Source organism: Plutella xylostella, chromosome 15 (genome assembly GCF_932276165.1).
Source record: "Plutella xylostella chromosome 15, ilPluXylo3.1, whole genome shotgun sequence".
NCBI classification, from domain to species: Eukaryota; Metazoa; Arthropoda; class Insecta; order Lepidoptera; family Plutellidae; genus Plutella; species Plutella xylostella.
Window position 1 is genome coordinate 477,487 of NC_063995.1, and position 18,818 is coordinate 496,304.

The 18,818-nt window shown below is 40.6% G+C and overlaps 1 protein-coding gene across 5 annotated transcripts in view; it reads right to left on the minus strand.

The window, feature by feature from the left end:
• Window positions 1-36: 36 nt before the first annotated feature.
• The window catches only part of LOC105393067 (ecdysone-induced protein 74EF), a 127,009-nt gene continuing 108,227 nt past the window's right edge, over window positions 37-18,818 (minus strand). For all 5 annotated transcript variants that reach the window (XM_038108351.2, XM_038108349.2, XM_038108347.2 and 2 more), the window contains 2 exons: window positions 15,287-15,487; window positions 37-3,794 (listed from right to left, as the gene is read on the minus strand). In XM_038108351.2, coding sequence (XP_037964279.1) covers window positions 3,271-3,794; window positions 15,287-15,487 — 725 coding nt within the window. In that variant the 3' untranslated portion in view covers window positions 37-3,270. The remainder of the gene's footprint in view (window positions 3,795-15,286; window positions 15,488-18,818) is intronic.

Consider the following 18,818-nt stretch of genomic DNA (forward strand, 5'->3'; position numbering starts at 1 on the left):
GATGTTAACTTAATGCAAAGAAGAAAAACAAGACAATTGTATTTTAAAGTGGATATTTTATTAACATTATCATCATGCATCGTAATTATGTGCTAACTCATGTACACTTATAACTAACTATACATAAAAATAACTCGACTACGGGCAGAAAATACACTAGTATTTTGTAATATTAACAACTAAAATTAAAAATTAAAATAAAATATCCGGTTTATCTTCATAAAATTAAAAGCAAGCATAACGCAAAAATCACTATCAAACAAACTCTCAGAATAGGCGAATTAAATAGGCAAATTTTAAAATTAAATGGTAGTGCTGCCCTCTAGCATCGCTAACAATGAACCAAATTTAATTGCAATGAATAAAATATTCACGTCACATACAATTTTATTCGTATTTTTTAATGACTATGCAGTGGACATACATGTAATTTGACGAGCGAAGAATACACAAACATTGAATAGTTAATGAAAAATGTGCTGCTTAGCAGCCTCGCCCCGCTCCGCGCCAATTCACTAACCTTCTCAATATACTTCCTCTCAAAACGATTATTTAATATTTTTTATACTTATCTAGCGACACCAAAGATAATTTTACAATACAACATTCCTGGGTCGAGAGGGTGTGCGTTCGAAATACAATAGATTATTTAATTACACGTAATTATTTTACAAAATTTGGAAAGTGCAAAGAGCAGCCGCTTGTCCGGGCTCACCGACAATGTCGCACGATACATTTTTAAACAAATTTAAGTTACTAAGACTAGGCTCAATTTAAATTAACATCCTTTAAACTTAATTTTCCTCGCGGTGCCAATAATTTACATTGATTTAAGTACATATCAATTAGAAACTTTGAATTGTTTAACAACATCAATTCGACTAAAATTATTTTTAATTTTTTCGAGCATTATTTTTAATGCTTGCTCAAACATTCTGCCTACCGGTAACTCAATCTCACATATCAATTACTTTATTTATCAAGAACTAAACTTAAACTAGCCGAATTAGTAAATTCTGAGAGCATTCACATGTCGCATCGCCTGGTCCATTCATAACTACTTACACTGTATCTTTTATATTATTTTACAATAAAATTTTGTAAACTAACGATCTTTATCTAAAAATTAAATTATTAAGGGCCGCAGTCGCAGGATCCGAAACAGAATTGTGAAAAAAAGTAACAGTGTAACTCTCTTGTAACATTTGAAGAAATATAAAATGATGTACCTAATGTTTAATTGCTGAAGAAGAATTTATTTAATTGAAGTCAAACGAAGCTTTCGGTCCCCGCGGCGGCGGCTAAAGATTTTCATGAAAGAGGAATAAATAAGTTAGACCTTACACTAATATTTACAAAAAGCAGAAAGTGCTAAAAAGAAAGAGTTCTCATGAAAAATCGTCCTAACTATACATAAATACGATAAAAACTCCACTTTTTTTCAATATTGATTTGATCACTTGACAGAGACACTGGGTTTTGTTCCATTTGACACTGAGATCTTCGCGTAAAGTCTAATATTGCCTATCAAAGTGTGACATGGACATGGATCGGTAGAATACGTTGAAGTATCTTTGTCTGCAGTACCTGCCCCCCCCCCTCCCCCCTCGGTCCCAAGTCTAGCACCTTGTTTCCTCACTCGATTCCTGTTTCTCCGCTATCCGACACCTATCGCCTCGAAAGCCTTACGACCTAGCTATCATGTACAATCTATTCGTTTGAATGTAAAAAAATATTATCAATTGTGTTCTAATGTATCTATTAGGTATATTTTGTTTAGTTTTGAGCTAGCTCTCTGCAGACATCGGGGTCTGAGGCCGCGTGTCCTCTGTACGTGGAACCTCACATACAAACGCTCACGGTACTTGCATTGGATCAATAAAGACAGACAATGTGTACTATACTAAATCTTAAAACAAACTTTTGTTACGCTATCTAGTTAAAAAGTATTATGATTCATAACATTGGACCACAAATATTTTAATTATTTATTATTAATATTTTATTCAGGTAACAAAAAATAGGGGGTGCAGCGCGATGGTCACTCTGTGGGTGGGTGATATGCTGCTCTGTGTAAATACTCTGTGGTGATATGTCCGGAGCGCCGCAGCCCCTCTAACAGACTTAATAATATACAATTAAATTAACGAAATGAACTAGAGATTGTTCACTACAACACGATCATCACTTATTCGTTAGACATCTATTCAACACAAATATTCACTTAAAATATACAGTTTTAATCAGTTTCCTAAAAGAAAATTGGCAGTAGGTTTCAGTACCAGTGTAGGTTCAACAGTGACTCCACAACGTATAATACGACCTAAATTAATATCATCATGGAAAATTCGGTTTCGAAATGAAAGAAAAGGTTTTATAGACTCGCGCTGAAATGTACAGGCCGTGCTGAAACGAACGTCTTCATAATTTCACCGATATACACATTGGATAAGACAACATAAATTTTGTCGCACAGACTATAAATTTCAGACTAAAAGTATCAACGACGTACATACATATTTGCAGAATTTCAATATATAATTATTTAGATTAAATATAAAATATAACAGAGGTGAGGGTTGTCAGTTTCGTAACAAAGTGTAAATACGCAGATGGCCGCACAAAAGCACCAAAGTAGATATTTAAAAAGTAATACTATAGATCCTTTTGTATGCAATATATTTGTATTATATAAAACTCCTTTTTATTACGTAAATATTTCTTTTTTATAATATAAACTCTTATTTTTATGCTATATATATTTATATATAGTATTGCATATTTAATAATCGGTTCGTTCAAATATTTGAGTTGCTTGAACCAGGTATATATTTTTGCGTAGAATGAGGTAGTGGTATGATGCACAGTCGTTCCAAGTCACAACAACTAACACACGATATAAGTAGAAACTTTACAAACATTAAAAATTCGTTTTCAACATGGATACAAAAATCACTTTCATCCCAATATTATAATAACATCTAGCAAATTTAGTGTTACTCCTCTGAAATTCCCCTAAAGTATATAAACATTTGAGCAATCATTTTCGCCTCCTTAGTTACGATAACATTAATAAATTCCGTGATAGATAAAACTTTCGGTAAACCGTCATCCTGTGTCGAAGCCGGAAACATGTAGGAATAGATAGAGCATGACGTTTGAAAAATAAAGAAATTTATCTAAAACGAACAAATGAACGCCGTCACTTTAAAGTCACATAAACAGTTCACTCCCGACGCCCTCTGGCCCGGCGACCCGGCGACCGGCGGCCTACGCCAGCGAGCAGTCGATCTCCACGATGTCCTTGGGCACGTCCACGAACTGGTACACGAGGCGCTGGCCGTCCACCTTGGCGAGGATGCCGCGCTGGTAGTAGTAGCGCAGCGCGCGGCCCATGGTCTCGTAGTTCATGTCCGGCTTGTTCTTGTGCAGCCCCCACAGCCGCGACACCGCCTTGGAGTCCACCAGCTTGAACACGCCCTTCTCGCGGTTGGTCCACTTGATGTAGCGCGGGCAGTACTCGCGGTCCTGCAGCAGCTTCAGCAGGAACTCCCACAGGTAGGTGGTGGAGCCCTCGCGCGACTTGCGCTTGACGCCGGGCGCGGGCGGCGCGTCGCTGCGGGCGCGCTTCTTGGGCTTGAGCTTGTTGTGGTGGTGGTGGCGCTGGTAGTCGCCGAAGTCGAACACGGAGTAGGGCAGCTCGTCGTGCGGCAGCGGCGGCGCGGGCGCGGTGAAGTGGTGCCCGCCGCCGCCGCCGTAGCCGTAGCCGTAGCCCTCGCGCTCCGCCGCGCTCACTGCAACAACACAAACACCTAGTCAGACAACGCTATCTCTAGAAACATTGTAAGCCTGGACTTACAGACATTACACCTGTAACTGAAGCAGACAAGATAGGTAGTTGTATAAGTATATGGCAGAGCGGTCTTCACTAACTATGGTAGAGGTACTGAGATGAGCAGATTCGTCTAACTATCCATGTCACTATGTAACACTAATATTATTGCTAGCCGTATTAAAATATTCTTCACTGTAACTAAACAATAGTGTGAACTATAATAATCTGGTCCCGAACATGTTGTCGGTAGTTTAGAGGCTGATCACAAGTTAAACAAACGGTCAATGTTGCCAAAATAGATGTTACATATTTTGTCATAAAAATTAAACAAGCATGTTTGGTCTATGGCTGAAATTATATCATCTCATCTTAATTCTTAATAGAATTTGGTCTATGTTAGATTCACTTTCAATCCTATTGAGGCGCTTTCAGGTAAGTAATTTAGTACAAGTACATTTGCGGAAAGTCTATCAAATTCATTACAAATAGAATAGAGCAGATGACAAACGGTCTAAAAGTAAACATACACATTGATAGTATATTTCTCAATCGCTAGTTGTAGATAAGACAATGTGTGGAGTGATAGAGGAGCGATACGTTGCGCAAGCGCCGACGCGCCTTGACCCAGTAGCGGCCGGTCGCTGCTCACTGTTAGAGACACCAGTGAAAAATACATGCCAACCGGACTTGAAAATGGACGGTTTTCAGGAAAAGGCATGCTCTTATTTCATGTTTATTTGATTAATATTTGTGTATTGTATCTAACACATAGTAAGTAAGTATATTGCTTAGGTTGTTATTACTTTTAATTGTTGTATTCGGAACATTTACAGACGAAATAAATAGGTAGGTACTTACTTAGGTATAAAAAAATAAAATTCTAACTAAATACAGTTGCCGCAGCATGAAAGTGTCTCTACTTTATCAAGTGTTGTCGACGCACACGCTTGATGATGGTAGCGGTCGAACATACACGATGTTATTTTTACGCGCCGCAGTTTTATGTCCGCGTCCCTAATTTATTTCGCTAACATTATTTGTAGTAGGTGTCGTGTGAGTATTTTCGCGCTTATCGCGGGGTCATTGACTTGTCCTGCCAGCACGTGTGTTCGGCCGTCATGACGTCCTCACGTTAATAATAATAGTCATGATTGTGTAAGGTTTGTCATACCACCTTTTATGAGCAACTTTATGGCCAATCGCGGCACCTCATAAGCCAGCTATGGTACAATATGGAGCCCAAATGAATAACGTTTCCTGTGTAACATATTCAACGTCGCAAAAATGGCGCACGTCTCGAGTTAGTTATTGCACAAAAACAAAACCACCGAGCGCAGCAATGCAAAACGATAACGGTGTCCCGTCCTCCCGATACCATAACATTAACATTTAATGAAGTATACGCTCATAAAAATCCCTTACAAGCCTGGGAAGCGACCGACACAAAACACAATAAAAAACCTGCATTTTATGCGCTGGCGATTCTATTTTTAGCGCATGCCTTAGACGCATCCTACTAGTGTACAGTGTACTGCAGCAAGATCAAGGTTACTCGTTGTAGTTGGCTGCCCGTCGCTTAAGAATGCCATCCTTTGCCTAGTTAGCAGTACCTGGATGTGCTTTTCCACGGGAATGCACCTTAGCTGTGGCAGCGGAGAGTGGATTTTCAAATGCGACCAGAAGAAAGATGCATGCGGTTTATTTTTATTTATTCCCGGATGCGGGCATGCGAAAGATGGAAGGGGGGAAGAGAGGGAACCGGTTGCGCCGCTGCTCCAGCTCCTGATAAATGGGTTACCCTACAAACCCCGCCACGGCCTGTGGCTACGTGTGTTGTGTGTCATGATGGTCTTAGACGTTAGACTGTTGCAAAATTCTTATTTGAAGACCTGTTTTCATTTATTTGGGCTTCCTTGTACATTGACTCTTCCTTGCAAAATATTGTCGTTCTGATTAAAGTCAGATAAGACTTCTGATTAGATAAAAAACGCTAACAACACTTTTCCTCTTGGCAACTGCGAAAAAAGCGTATGAAATTTTTACTTTATCTCTATAGCACTTGTAGCGATAATAATTCACATTTCAAAGGCGGAAGTGATAGTCTGATAAGAATTCGCATGTGCTAAATTTTGTACGTTTTATCAAACATTTCAATTAGATTCAGGTGACTTCGAATTCATAGTATAAATACTATTTTTACATATTAGATACGCTTTAGCAGTTAAAATATTCTAGTTAGAATAACAATCATTTGTAAGTACATATTCTTTTCCATGTACTGTAGTACCTACTTGTATTTATCTACTTACTAAGATAATTATTTATTTGTAACTTACTTTTTTGTGAATTCAAGCTATTAAAGAATGTATTTTCTTTTAGTAATATAGAGAACGAACACTTAAATTTTTCAAGATGCGCAGTTTTTCTGCTGAATCTCCATTAGATTACTAAGGAATAATAGCATCTCAAGACTCGAGTCTCAAGTACAGAAATACCGCCGACTACTTCAACTCCAAACCCTTTCCTGTGCAACCGGAAAGCAGTGTGCGTGTTTCTAAGAGTGCAACTGCGAGATGCGCGCGTGTGCGTGCGCGTCGGATGCGCCGGCGCAGCGGCAATGACCAGGAAATGACGCCGCCAGTTGACCTTCACATACACACACACGCAGCCTGCTCTATGTGTGCGCGCTCCCTGACGTTCCCGCTTCGCGACCCTCTACCACGCTGATAGACGATCTCATGCGTGTAGTCAACTATTGCGCGCTCGCTACTAAACGCATAGGACTTTGCACGGAGTTGAGTGGTATTGTATTGTGCACTTTTCTACGTCTTTGCTCGAAAGGGATTATATGGCCCGGGATAAGGAAAATCGTCCGTGAAACTAACAGAGACGTCCAATTCCATTTTTTATTTTGTTACCCAAGTTATCTATGACGGTTAAATTAAACCTTTCTTTAATTCCATTTAGCAGAAGATCATTGAACATTAAAGTAATTACATAAGTGCAGTGTTTGACAAGTTATAAGTACTGATAGAAAAATCTTAATCCGGTAAGCTTCTATAAAGCTGTATCTGAGTTATGTTTCATTCTCAGAGATAAAAAACCAGCTCTTTTCTTGGTTTCAAACCTTTGCCCTTTAAACGTAGACGCAAATAGAAAGAAAACCTTTAACATAACTTTTGCGTTCTGCGTTTCCACTTAATTTTCAACTAGAACTAAGTTAAGTTAGGTCAGTATTGCAGACAATGCATCACTTATATAACAGGCAAGATTGTAGAGGGCGGAGATACAAGACTTGATATTGAGGTCACGTAAACTATCAACCTGAAATTGACAATGTTATCAAAAAATATTTTAGTTAAAAAGTATACGATACATTTTGTAAATAAGTAAGTTACAGAAGCATTTACAATTTGCATGGCAATGTGACCGTGGCGGGCGGGTGCAGCGAACGATACGTAATGTCATTTTAAGAAATTCAGATTACTACCGAGTGACACGAACCGGCCGCGAAGTAGAGCACTCGTCGTGACGTAACAACTGTAATTGATTTGTGCTGTGGTAGTTTCAGTTTATTAGGTAGGTACCTACTTATAATTTATTAAATTTAGCTATTGTTTTATGGAATTGACATGACTGTATGATTGGATGTTTAGGTATTGACTATTTAGTCAAATATGTACATTATTTGTAAATATTGTATATTATGTCATAAAATATTATTGTGGTCCTGCGGTTTGGCTGGGTGTGGTACTTTTTCCTGACAACTAAAAGCCCTAGTCCAGTAGAATTCAACAACCGGCTAAATATAATGAACAAACCTATCTAGCCTTATATATCTTACCCAGCGTAACGCCACGCTAACTTTGAAAGTGAAACAAGTGCCAACACCAAAAGCCCAAGTTGACAGTAAAGTGGTTTGCAATTATTTAGAGCCACAACTGAAAAAATAATAATGTCCCATCTATTACCCGTTGCTCAGTTATCGTGGCCGGACTCTACATTGGAAAGTGTTAGGCTAGGGACATTCCATGCCCATCAAGTGTTTATAAGCCCTTCATTCGAGTGTTCTAATCCCCGTATCTGGCAGTGTGAGGTCAACGCGTCTTGCAAAACTATAACGCTTCGTGGAATATTACTAATTACTTGAAATTACCCTTCTTATAATTTTTCACTACTTTTACAGGGTGTTGCAAAAAAGGTATACAAAGCCGAAACCACCATGTGCAGCATGTTATATCTAAGTCCGAATCTGAAATCAGAAAATTCGCGAAAAAAAACACACACACATGCTGGTTTCGGCTTAGTATACCCTTTTTGCTACACCCCGTATATAAGTAAGTGTATTTTTTTCATGAGGTACTTAACTACGTTTAGTTGAAAAAAATACTAAGATATAAATTAGAAACAAACCTACATAAAGTTAGTTTTAAACTCTTACATTCCTAATTTGATAAAACTGCATCCCCTGGTCAGGGAGAAAATAATTAGGATAACCATCATATTTTATGACAAAGTCTGAAAAAAGTATATGCAACAATTTATACTTTAGGAGTCCAGAAATATTTTTTTGCCACTGATACACTTTTATCATGAAGGTTATCAATTTCTTTCTTATTGTCCACTATTTGCAACGGGATGCAGTTATCAGAACCAACACCGAAGAGACAAACATTTTTATCTATTGGCCAATCCGTCCATTTCTCATTGGAAATTTTCAAGTTAATCTGAACTTAAGTACGAAATGTATTGTTGCTATTGGTTATGTAGGTAAGTATTTATAGAATATATGTAGGGTTTATTTTATTTTTCATGAAATTCACAAATATTTAATTCAATGCAGGCATTAACACATTAAAGTGAAGAAAATATACGAATGTATAAAAATAGCTCCGAAATAGGACACGATTTTGAATAGCTCTGAATTAGGATTAGGCCAGTTAATGAAGGCAAGTAAGTAGGTACCTACTTACTGAACGTTAACGAATTTAATGATTTCCGAACTGTCGCTAGTGTTGGGAAAGGTCAGGGCGAATGATATCGAGCCACCGCACACTGTTCGCTTGACACTATTGACTTTCTTGTTCACTTTTATCGAGAGAATTATCTTGTTGTTCCACATTAGGTAAATAAGTAATTGCATTTTTTTTGTTTACTCAGTCTACTTATCGATTATGTTGTGTTTAACTTGTGATGTAAACTATCTGTTATTCGATATTTAAACGTAACTTTGACGGTCACTTTATTGCGTCCGAGTCAACGAACTCTAAAGTTGGAAAATAATAAATAATTAGGTAGGTACCTTACTGAAAAAATATGCACTGAGGCAAAACAATTAGCAAGGAGATAGGTGTTGTCCATCCAATACCTTTATCTGTATGCATATTTGTGTACTGAACACATAATACCTAGATAGAGCATAGAGGGGCATTTAAGGTGCTTTTATACTGTATGAGGGAGCACACAGGGTTGGCATGGTACCACCGTAGTGCCAGAGGGCGGGCGCGGGGCGCGGCGCGGGGGCGGGGGCGCTGCAACTGTTCGCGGCGCGGGGCGCGTGGTCAACGACTCGGCGACATTGCATCCATTGCGAAGGTCACCCGCCCCGCGCCCCCCGCGCCTCCCCGCGTCCTCCGCTCGCTAATTCCATACACTCTGTTGCTTTTCTTGGTGTTTTCAGCGGAGGCGGCCATTTTGGATCTCTTATTCAACACTTTTATTCTGCGTTGAGGTAGGCACAGTACGATTTGTTTGATAAGGACAAATACACTACAATAAGCTATGTGTGATTAAGTTATTTGATAAGTAGGTAAGTTGTGAGTAGGTTTTTCATACTGTGAGCTCTAAATTATCATCATTTGAGTTATCTTTTGATCTCTAATCCACTGACTTTTACAAAGGAAAACAAAACTACTCAACTACCTACTTACAGTTTTCTTGACAAACTACTTATAGATCCACGAACAATTAAACATTCAAGAATAGTTTAGATTGCGGCACCACGCCGACAACCTTTGCACGGAGACTGTCAACCGAGAAACCGCGAGTTGAGGGGCGGACACGCGGTGGTCAAGGCTCGCATCGGTTTCCATTCCATCTGGCTTCCACCAGTTGCACAATCCGACCCTGACTCCGCAATCAGGTTGGAACCACACTTTTTTCTATTATTTAAATTTAATTGGCTGTCAATACTCGCTTGTTTGTGCATCTTATGAGGAAAATCTCGATCTATGTGTTTATTCAGTTGAAATGCAGAATTAGGTTATAGCGGTGTTAGTAAATACACGAAGGTATTTAGGTAATACATCAAGACCGAAGAAGAATTTAGAACACCCAAGACGTAAAGTTTAATGCGAAAAATCTGGAATTGAAAAGAAACAATTCCACGACGCCGATGTTGGTCAACACCGCGCCTACTAAATTTACACGTTCCATTTTCCCACACTCGTCATTGACACGGGCGTTATATTAAAGTTGGTTTTGCAATCGGCTATTCTCCGGAATCTGAACATTTGGCAGCCGCCGCTGAAGCGCGTAAACATCTTGCGAAATAACCCCTATACGTCTAGTTAGTACCGCGCCGCTGTTCTCCGCGGTTCACGAGTTTCGTCTGCGATTTATCGATAACAATCATTAGAATAGGACAGCACTACTTGAGCTGTATAGCGATAAATACTTATAGCTCAATAAAGTCAAAATATTGATAAATCGACGTTTTTATTAACAATGTGGTGGTATAAAACATGAGATGGTCATGGAATATGTTGTAACACCTTAATATTCTTGACCGCTTCGGTGATAAACTGAAGGAGTTACGGTAGATCAACACTTGGCATGCAGTTGGCAACGATGCCTGCGTGACGGCAGCATCTTGCACCGATGTGTAAATACGTTAGTGTTTGTAGTCGTCGCTATATTTACTGCGCTACCTATGTGCGGCCTAGCACTGACCCGGTTACTGCTCGCCGCCACTTCCACGCATAAACACAAGGATATCAACTTCTCTGTTTGCATTCACGATATTTTAACGAACTAATCACAATACATTTATGGAACATCTAACGCGGAGGGTCGTGAAGGACAGGCTTGCCGCTTCGCCGGAGCCGTGTGGGTAATTTTAACCCAGGAAACCAGCCGAGCGCGTATATAGGCCGCCTGGACCCTCCGGTTTATAGCTCCACCGCCGCCGTAACTAGGTCCTCACCTCAGCCAGTTTCCGGATTAGTGGAGCAGTGGGATTCTTCAAAGTGAAAAATGAGGTCGAGCGATTTTCCGAGAATTGAGTATTTCGGAAGCGGGGAGATGGCGGCGGGTGGTTGCGACAGCGCGCGGCGCGGGCGCAGGAAGCCGCGTGTGAAACGGAACGCCGAGGTGACGCAAACTGCCGCAAGCTGAGGACCCGTGAATCAGACATGACATGTTGTGCGGTTTTGATAGGTGGGTCACATCACTGCGGCTCGGCGAGTCACGTAGGCCGTGCGACATCCCGTGAATGTTAGAATGGTGAACACCGGGCACGGAGCGGTGATCCCTTTCGCTTTCGGCAGCGCGCGCATGGCGCAACGGCTCAAGGTCGGGGGCCGTTCAACTCGGATGCGACCGCGGCTCGAGCTGTTGCGACACCGAAATATGTAATTGTAGAGGAGTAGATGCGTTTGGCAGCGGCCGCGGCGCACAAGTGGGTCGCGCGTTGCGCAACCGCGCTCTGCGGGCGACAGATGGCGCGTCGCGTCTTCCTTATACGGCGAGCCACGCTGATAAGAAAGGGATTATTTTGTGCAATTCCTGCAGAGAGCCAATGAGTTACTCACTCGCCGTTTTTAGGAAAAACCTAGGTTATAAATAGCGTGACCAGACTATGCAAATTTTATGTTTACAATGTTGAAATTCTATATGCCAATGAATTTTATTTAATTATTGTAGTGACAATAAATTATGCTTATTCCAATACTGATAGCACTGATACTGATGAAGCCAGTGAAGTGATCAGCGATAAAAAAAACAAGATTAGCAATGCTGGGAAATGTGAAAGGGAAAGCGGAAAAGCGGTGTGCGTCAGCTCGCGGTGTGTGGGAGGCGTCTTCAGTATTTGCGAATGTCAATAATATCGTTCCGGTCTCCTGCGGGCGCAGGGCGCGGGGAGGAGAGGGAGTCAGCGAAAATAGTCGCCAACTATTAATATGAGGCGAGCGCTAGCGCTGCAGTGCCCTTGAAACGGGACGATCACCTCACTCCCGCGCACACCGCGACGTTAGACGCGCACACAGACGCACACTGGCTGCACGCTGCACACTGCTCCGACGACGATCAATTTTAATTTCCATTTCATTTTATGCAGTAGCACTTCGCTACTGTGAGAACTATGCTCTTCTGCCTCGTTCTCTTTGTTTTCGTCATCTACACCATGTAATTGGACTTTATGGCACCGTTTCCATTGCAACAGATTTATTTTTGACTTGATAGGTACGTATATGTTATTTTTCCATCGTCCGCGGATTGCGGCACCTGGCGGCCCACACCCGCATCGTGTGACGCAACGCAGATCGTGATTCGCTCAAAAATCCTCGCCGGTTCAGCACACACACAGATCCGTTGCAAAAATCTCAACTCACGCGCACATGCACGCGGGAAGCGGTTTCGTTAGCTGCGACTACGACAGAGTTTGGCAACATCCCGTCAAGGTTTCCTTTGTTAATTAAGCTTCTCAGATCCAGAACTTGCCGTAATCTAATCACAGATTTTTACCACGAGATTTGGCATTCTGGCCGATCAGTCTGCACCAATTATTAGCAGACTAGAGCAAGAAAAAACGAAGGAAACGGATTGTGATTCCAATAGCACATTTGCTTGACGAAACTGGTTTGACGATCCGAGCAATAAAAAGAACAAATACTTATGTTTTACAAAAAGTGGATGATGTAAATGATAGCGGTGATGCTGTTCGGCAAGTGATAGCAGCAGAAGTCTCGCACGCTGGTCCAATCGGCGGGAAGGTCACGCACGTTTCGCCAGCCCCGCGGTCGACAATGGTGGAGCCAGTACGGGCAGTTGCCCAATACGTGTTTAGCAACACCGAAAATTTCGTATGTATGTTTGTGCAATAGCCGCTTTACGCCTCATAGCTAGTTCGAGTGTTGTGCCTGGTATGACAACATGGTTAGCCGACGATGCTTCCTTTTGTGAAGCAACTGTGGAAATGGTTACTGCAACGCACTCAATTCTTATGTTTTGAAGGAATTCGTTAATTGCTCTAGAATTAACTACGGAAAGACATTAAAATATACATTTTGATTTCAATACAACCTGAATAACTTTCCTATTTGATACCTTTATCGTGTACTTATGTACTCTTCAGTGAGAGTCTCTGCAATAGGTAGTGTAAAAAAATATGTTTTATCCAATTGGAGACTTAATCATTCAACCACATAAGGGAAAAACAACAATGGTGTGTGTTTTGTTTTATTTAGTATTCATATTATTATTGTGGTCAATTAAATACACATGTAATATACATAAGTATTACATAACTAGTAAATAAACGGGATTTCCCTTGATATTGAAATTGTGTGTAGTAGTCTACACAATTTCATTGTATTGTTCTTTCACATGTCTCCTATAAATTTAATTTACATTACCGAATAATTAGCTCTAACATAGTATTCATCTACGTTAACAATAAACAATATTCATGTAAGAATCGTCAATTTATCATCGATGCAGTTAGTAAAGACTGACTGTGCGTCATCAGCAGGATGTTTGTAACAATCTTCAAATTAACAGATATACTTAATTGGAATACTTATATTGTTTGTGTTTAAGCTTGAATCTGCTTCAAATCCGACGGCACAGATTTATGATCACCCTGAATTGGCTTATTTACAGCCCCGTCAGGTCCCTGTTTGCCTATGCCACGATCCGAAACGTTTTGACGATGCATAGCAATCGAAAGTGTTTGATTCGCATGCGCCGGAGCGCGCGGCGCGGCGCATATCGCCCGGGCCTGTGTGTGTGCGAGTATTTTTTTGCATCTTTATATTAGGATCACTGACCTTGCACAATGTCAAATAGCTGAGCCCGGACGCGAGGAAGATAAGCGGGACGCGCATGCAGCGCTGTGCGCGCGACGTTGCCAACCAGTTTGGAGATATGATACCGTTTTAGAACGAACGTTTCTTTCAACTGCACGTTATATTGGATTTAGACATTGCTTACAATCAAATCTAACTTTTTAAGTTTTTAAACTACATAACTACTATCTAGAATGTAAATTATAATATTTATTACATACATAATCAGTGGTTGTTGTACCTAATTACAGTTTTGTTTTTCTTCATGGAGCGCTGAAATTGAATAATGATGACGGGCGCGCTTACTCATGTTTTTGGACGATGTTGTCATTCATTATTTCATTCTCTATATTTTTTAAGAATTTGTCGTTGGCGATGTTTGTTATTGAAGAAATAAAACACTGTTCCGTTTCATTGCTAATCCGGACGTTTATTTCAATGTGTCTTGCAGTTTTGAAAGACGATGTAAAGTCAAAACTGAGTTAGCAAACCTTAATTTGGTTCGCGGTTATGCAAAAGAGTGAGTGTTATTTTTTTGGGTAGGTCGAGACAGCCAATTGGCGCTTGGCCAGCATTAAAAAAGCCCCGGAAGTGAAGTAATTAATTATTTTTTAAAACACCTTTCAGGAATGTTATTTTCAAACATTTTAATGTTGGCTTTTATTTATTCAGCAATTTATACTGGAGCGACAAATTAAGCCTCAAAATATATTGGATGCGCTATAATTGTACTGGATCTTTGACCTGACATATCTTTCTAAAGGTGACATTTACTTACTCAAAAAAACTGGCCGCAAGTCTCAACGATACTATCAGCACAAAAAAGAAAAATATCAAGACGTCGCGATCGCAGTTTTCCCGAATTCCGCGCTGCGCGTGCGCAGTAAGGTCACCTTCCGGGTGTGAGGCCATTCCCCGCGCGGCGGGGCGGGGCGGGGGGCGCGGGGGAGCGGGGGCGGCACGGTCACCTACAGACCTGCACTCATCTGCCTGCATCTTTGTTTCTCTACACACAAGACGCAACTGTTCAAACATATTATCGCTCCAACACTAAGCCGACACAATTTTTCATGGCACACAGAATTGTTTATGTTAACACAACTGATTGCTCGGTCTTTAATTAAATGGAAATGCTAACGTTTGCTGTTTTTGCTGCGATTCGACACGACTTGGTTTCCGTGGAATAGAAACATTATATTAAAAATAGTTGTTTCCAACATGAAAATAGTGCATACCTACATATGGCATATTCAATTCCAGTAAGTATCGCATAAGAATATTTTAAATAACAATGCAAACAGTTTAAAACGAATCTGCTCATGAGCTCAGGTCTACTAAGATTCCCATTGGAAACAGATATGGTATAATTCATCTTATGACTCACCGGGTGGGCGCGCGTGGCCGGCGTGGTGCTGCAGCGAGGTGGCCAGCTGGTGGTGCTGGTAGAAGGGCAGGAAGGGGGTGTGGAAGGGCGCGGGGGGCGGCGGCTGCAGCCTCGCCTTGAGCTCCTCGGCGGATCCCGCCCCTGATGATGACGACTCCACGTCCGACACGCCACTGTCGGCGGGCGACGGGGGGAGGGAACCTACGGACAAGACAATGAGGATCAATGTTGGATACTTGCTTTTTATTAGAGTATGGTGAATGGTTAAACAGTGAGAGTCCCAAGATAGGGCCCAAGTTTTCCCGGGACAGAAACGTAAGTACTCGTATTTCCGTATTTACAAGCTTTAGCGTTCATAATTATCAACGACTGCGGCAGTCTCCTATATGATATTTTGCGACATGATTCAGTTGCCTATAATCAATGATAGGTATCTATTATGTATATTATATGCATTTATACATACATACTGTATGCAATCATTGTTATTGCATACAGTATGTTTCGACTTACAAGACATTTTCAGAAATGGAGTGTAGATAGAAATAAATTATGGTATTAGTTTAATGCGAATATGTAATTGGAATAACAAAGAAAATTTAAAAAATACGTTAAAACAACCTGTTCCTAATTCTTATGCACACGACTTTGGATAAGAATAAGATGTTGCAACTTGTCGTATTCAAATTACGCGAGATGACCGTTGAAAAACTCATAAAAAGCTCGAAATGCAAATTCGGATTCTAAACGCATCTGTATGACACTTAACACTAAAGTGCAGGTGACGTTTCTTAATGCAATAATTTTAATCCATGGGTCTAGGAGACCCAACGGTCAGTTTCACCATATCATGAGAAGATCCGTTAGACAATGGCGAGATGCAAGCATTACTTATGCGACTTGCTCCAAGTCTATGCAACTTGTAAGCGGTCAGTGCGTTGTTATGCAAAAATAAAGTGGCATTTTAATTAAATTATGCAGTTCTCAGGTTGTTCTGCGGCTTTACGTGGAGGAGAGGGACACATATTAGGGGTTGCACTTTTGCATAAATATGCATAATTTCGGTTGTTATTTCAAGACGTTTTTTCCCGCCGCCGTCTGTGTTTAACAAGATAGCGCATCGGGACAGACAAGTTATTTAAATTTAGAGCGTAACCTAGACATTGAGCGCAGACAAAGCGTATCTAAAGGCAAATGTTTCATATAATTTATTTTTACCCAAAATTCTTTTATTCACAGTTCTTTGAGTGTAAATCTTGAGACATGAAAGAAGGATCGCCTTTCCTTAAAAACTTTCTCATGTCCACTAACAGGAAACCCCAGCTATTAAACGATAAAAAAATTGACGAATAACGGCTGTTCGGGATTTAAATAATATAATCAACAGTAGCCATACAACCCATACAACTACTAGGCAAGTATGAAAGCTGTTGTTTATTCATACATTTCCTTGTGACTAGTATTAAAATGACCATTTGACCGGTGCTGTCCACACCCCTTTGTGGCCATTGTCAACCCTTGAATGCCGCACAATGGTTCCTGGGAACCGGGAAGCGAGCGCGGCCTGCCGGGCACCGGTCAGTATGTGGCGCACACCACTGTTTGTGATATCGATTTAATACAGCTAATACCCTGCCTTGCGGCACTTACCTACAGTTTTAAAGTAACCGATTTATATTCGCAAATACACAATAATGATCAAAAACCAATACCTGAATGCCCTACCAGCTAATATTGGGGTCGTCATAGCAACCCAATATTACGTGATATCATTATGAAATTTAAAATTCAAACGCGGTGCAAAGGCTAAAAGCGAAAGATGACAAAAAACGTTTGCATATTCATGTTCCCATAGCGATATTATAAACAATGAGGATTCGCGCCCCAAGCCCGGCCGGGGTGACACACGAGGCGACTGACCAACGGTCAGGGAATACGGAATCGCATTGTCCAACCCTTTCATCTCGCGTATCAAAATAATAATAAATTAACTATAAATAATGGGGCTTTCTGTAAAGGGTGACCGGTGTACTGGTCCGCCAGGAATGCGGTTCCATTAGTTAAGTAACATAATGTTGGACAAAGCCAGCTCCTGGCTCACCCTTCCTCGATCCCGATCTTTATGGACTGTCCTCTGTCCATTCCTTTTGTCAAAGACGGCGTTAGACCATAATCCTTGCGAATAAAGAATTAGATTTGATTTGGCGCTCCCATATTTTTTTTTTGTGTATAAGTATCACGCACGATTTCGTGAGATCATGATATGACTGAAACGATTCATTATATCGTCACATTTAGGTATAAATAAATGTAAAGTAAATAAGGTTTTATCTATACTTAATCTAAGCTATTATTTTTTATGTTAGGTATAGTCGAAACATGTAATGGGGAATTTTGTTGTAAGTATTAGTGATAGTTTTTCTTTGTATATTGCTGTTTGTTTCGTCAATAAATCAAATCAGGTGTTAATGATTTAAAAAAAAATTGGCCCCATTCCTGCCAGTCGAAGTATACTTAATTAGAATCATTTCCGACTTAGCATCTGCTTAGAACATGTCCCCAAAAAGATCTTTGCAAGTATGTTCACCTATTGTATCTTTTTATTTGTCAGACTTCCTTTAAGATGTTAATTCTGCTTAGAAAGGGTCAATTTAGACATCCACCGTTGGCCAGTGTTAGGTATTAACTGGTTATATACCTACAGTGTGCGGTTTCAAATCCCTATTGTGTAGACACTTATTGTAGACCAAGTGGGGGGAAATGTGCGAGTGAGTAGTAGTGTAGTGTACATGAGGACAGTCGATGTGTACGCCAATAATAATTAGTACAATAGTAGCCGATTGCGAATCGAGTCCGGGCACAATGAGGGCTCCACAATGGGTTGCGCGCGCGCACCCACGCGTGACATTCCAATTTCAAAGTGTCAATAGCGCCGGAAAACTGAACTGAAAGGAAGGAAGACATGTTGCATGCGTTAGAGCGAGATGCAACACCAGATTAGGGTCCATTGTGGTGGATGACGCTGCGATTCGGCCCGCAAGGTGCAAATAACCCATTTTTGAATAAAAACCGTGGATTTGGGTGAAATGTGCACGCGATTGCGTCGACATCTGCGCACTTGAATTGTTTGATTAGGATGTTGCATATTTGTGTTGCGTGGGTCCGACTGACCCGGTGCGCTGGATAAGGGTTAAGTTTTGAAAGAAGCCGACTGACAACTTTTGTTAGTTTTTTTTTTGCGCAATGTGCATCGCAGATTTTGCAGATCGCAACTCAGAGTGTTCAAGAGGATCTTTCTAAAATAGCAAATGTTGAATTATTTATTAAAATAAATACGACGAGTGTACCGATTAATATATATTATGCGGTTATTTGCAAGATAATATAGAGTTTTGCACATTCAATAAACATGGGGTTGACCCTTTACTTTCATTGTTATTGGCAGATTGTACAAAATGTGCAAAATCCCACTCATTCGGTCACCGTGAGCAATGAAACATTAGTAAAGTTCCGAGTGTAGGACAGATGATCG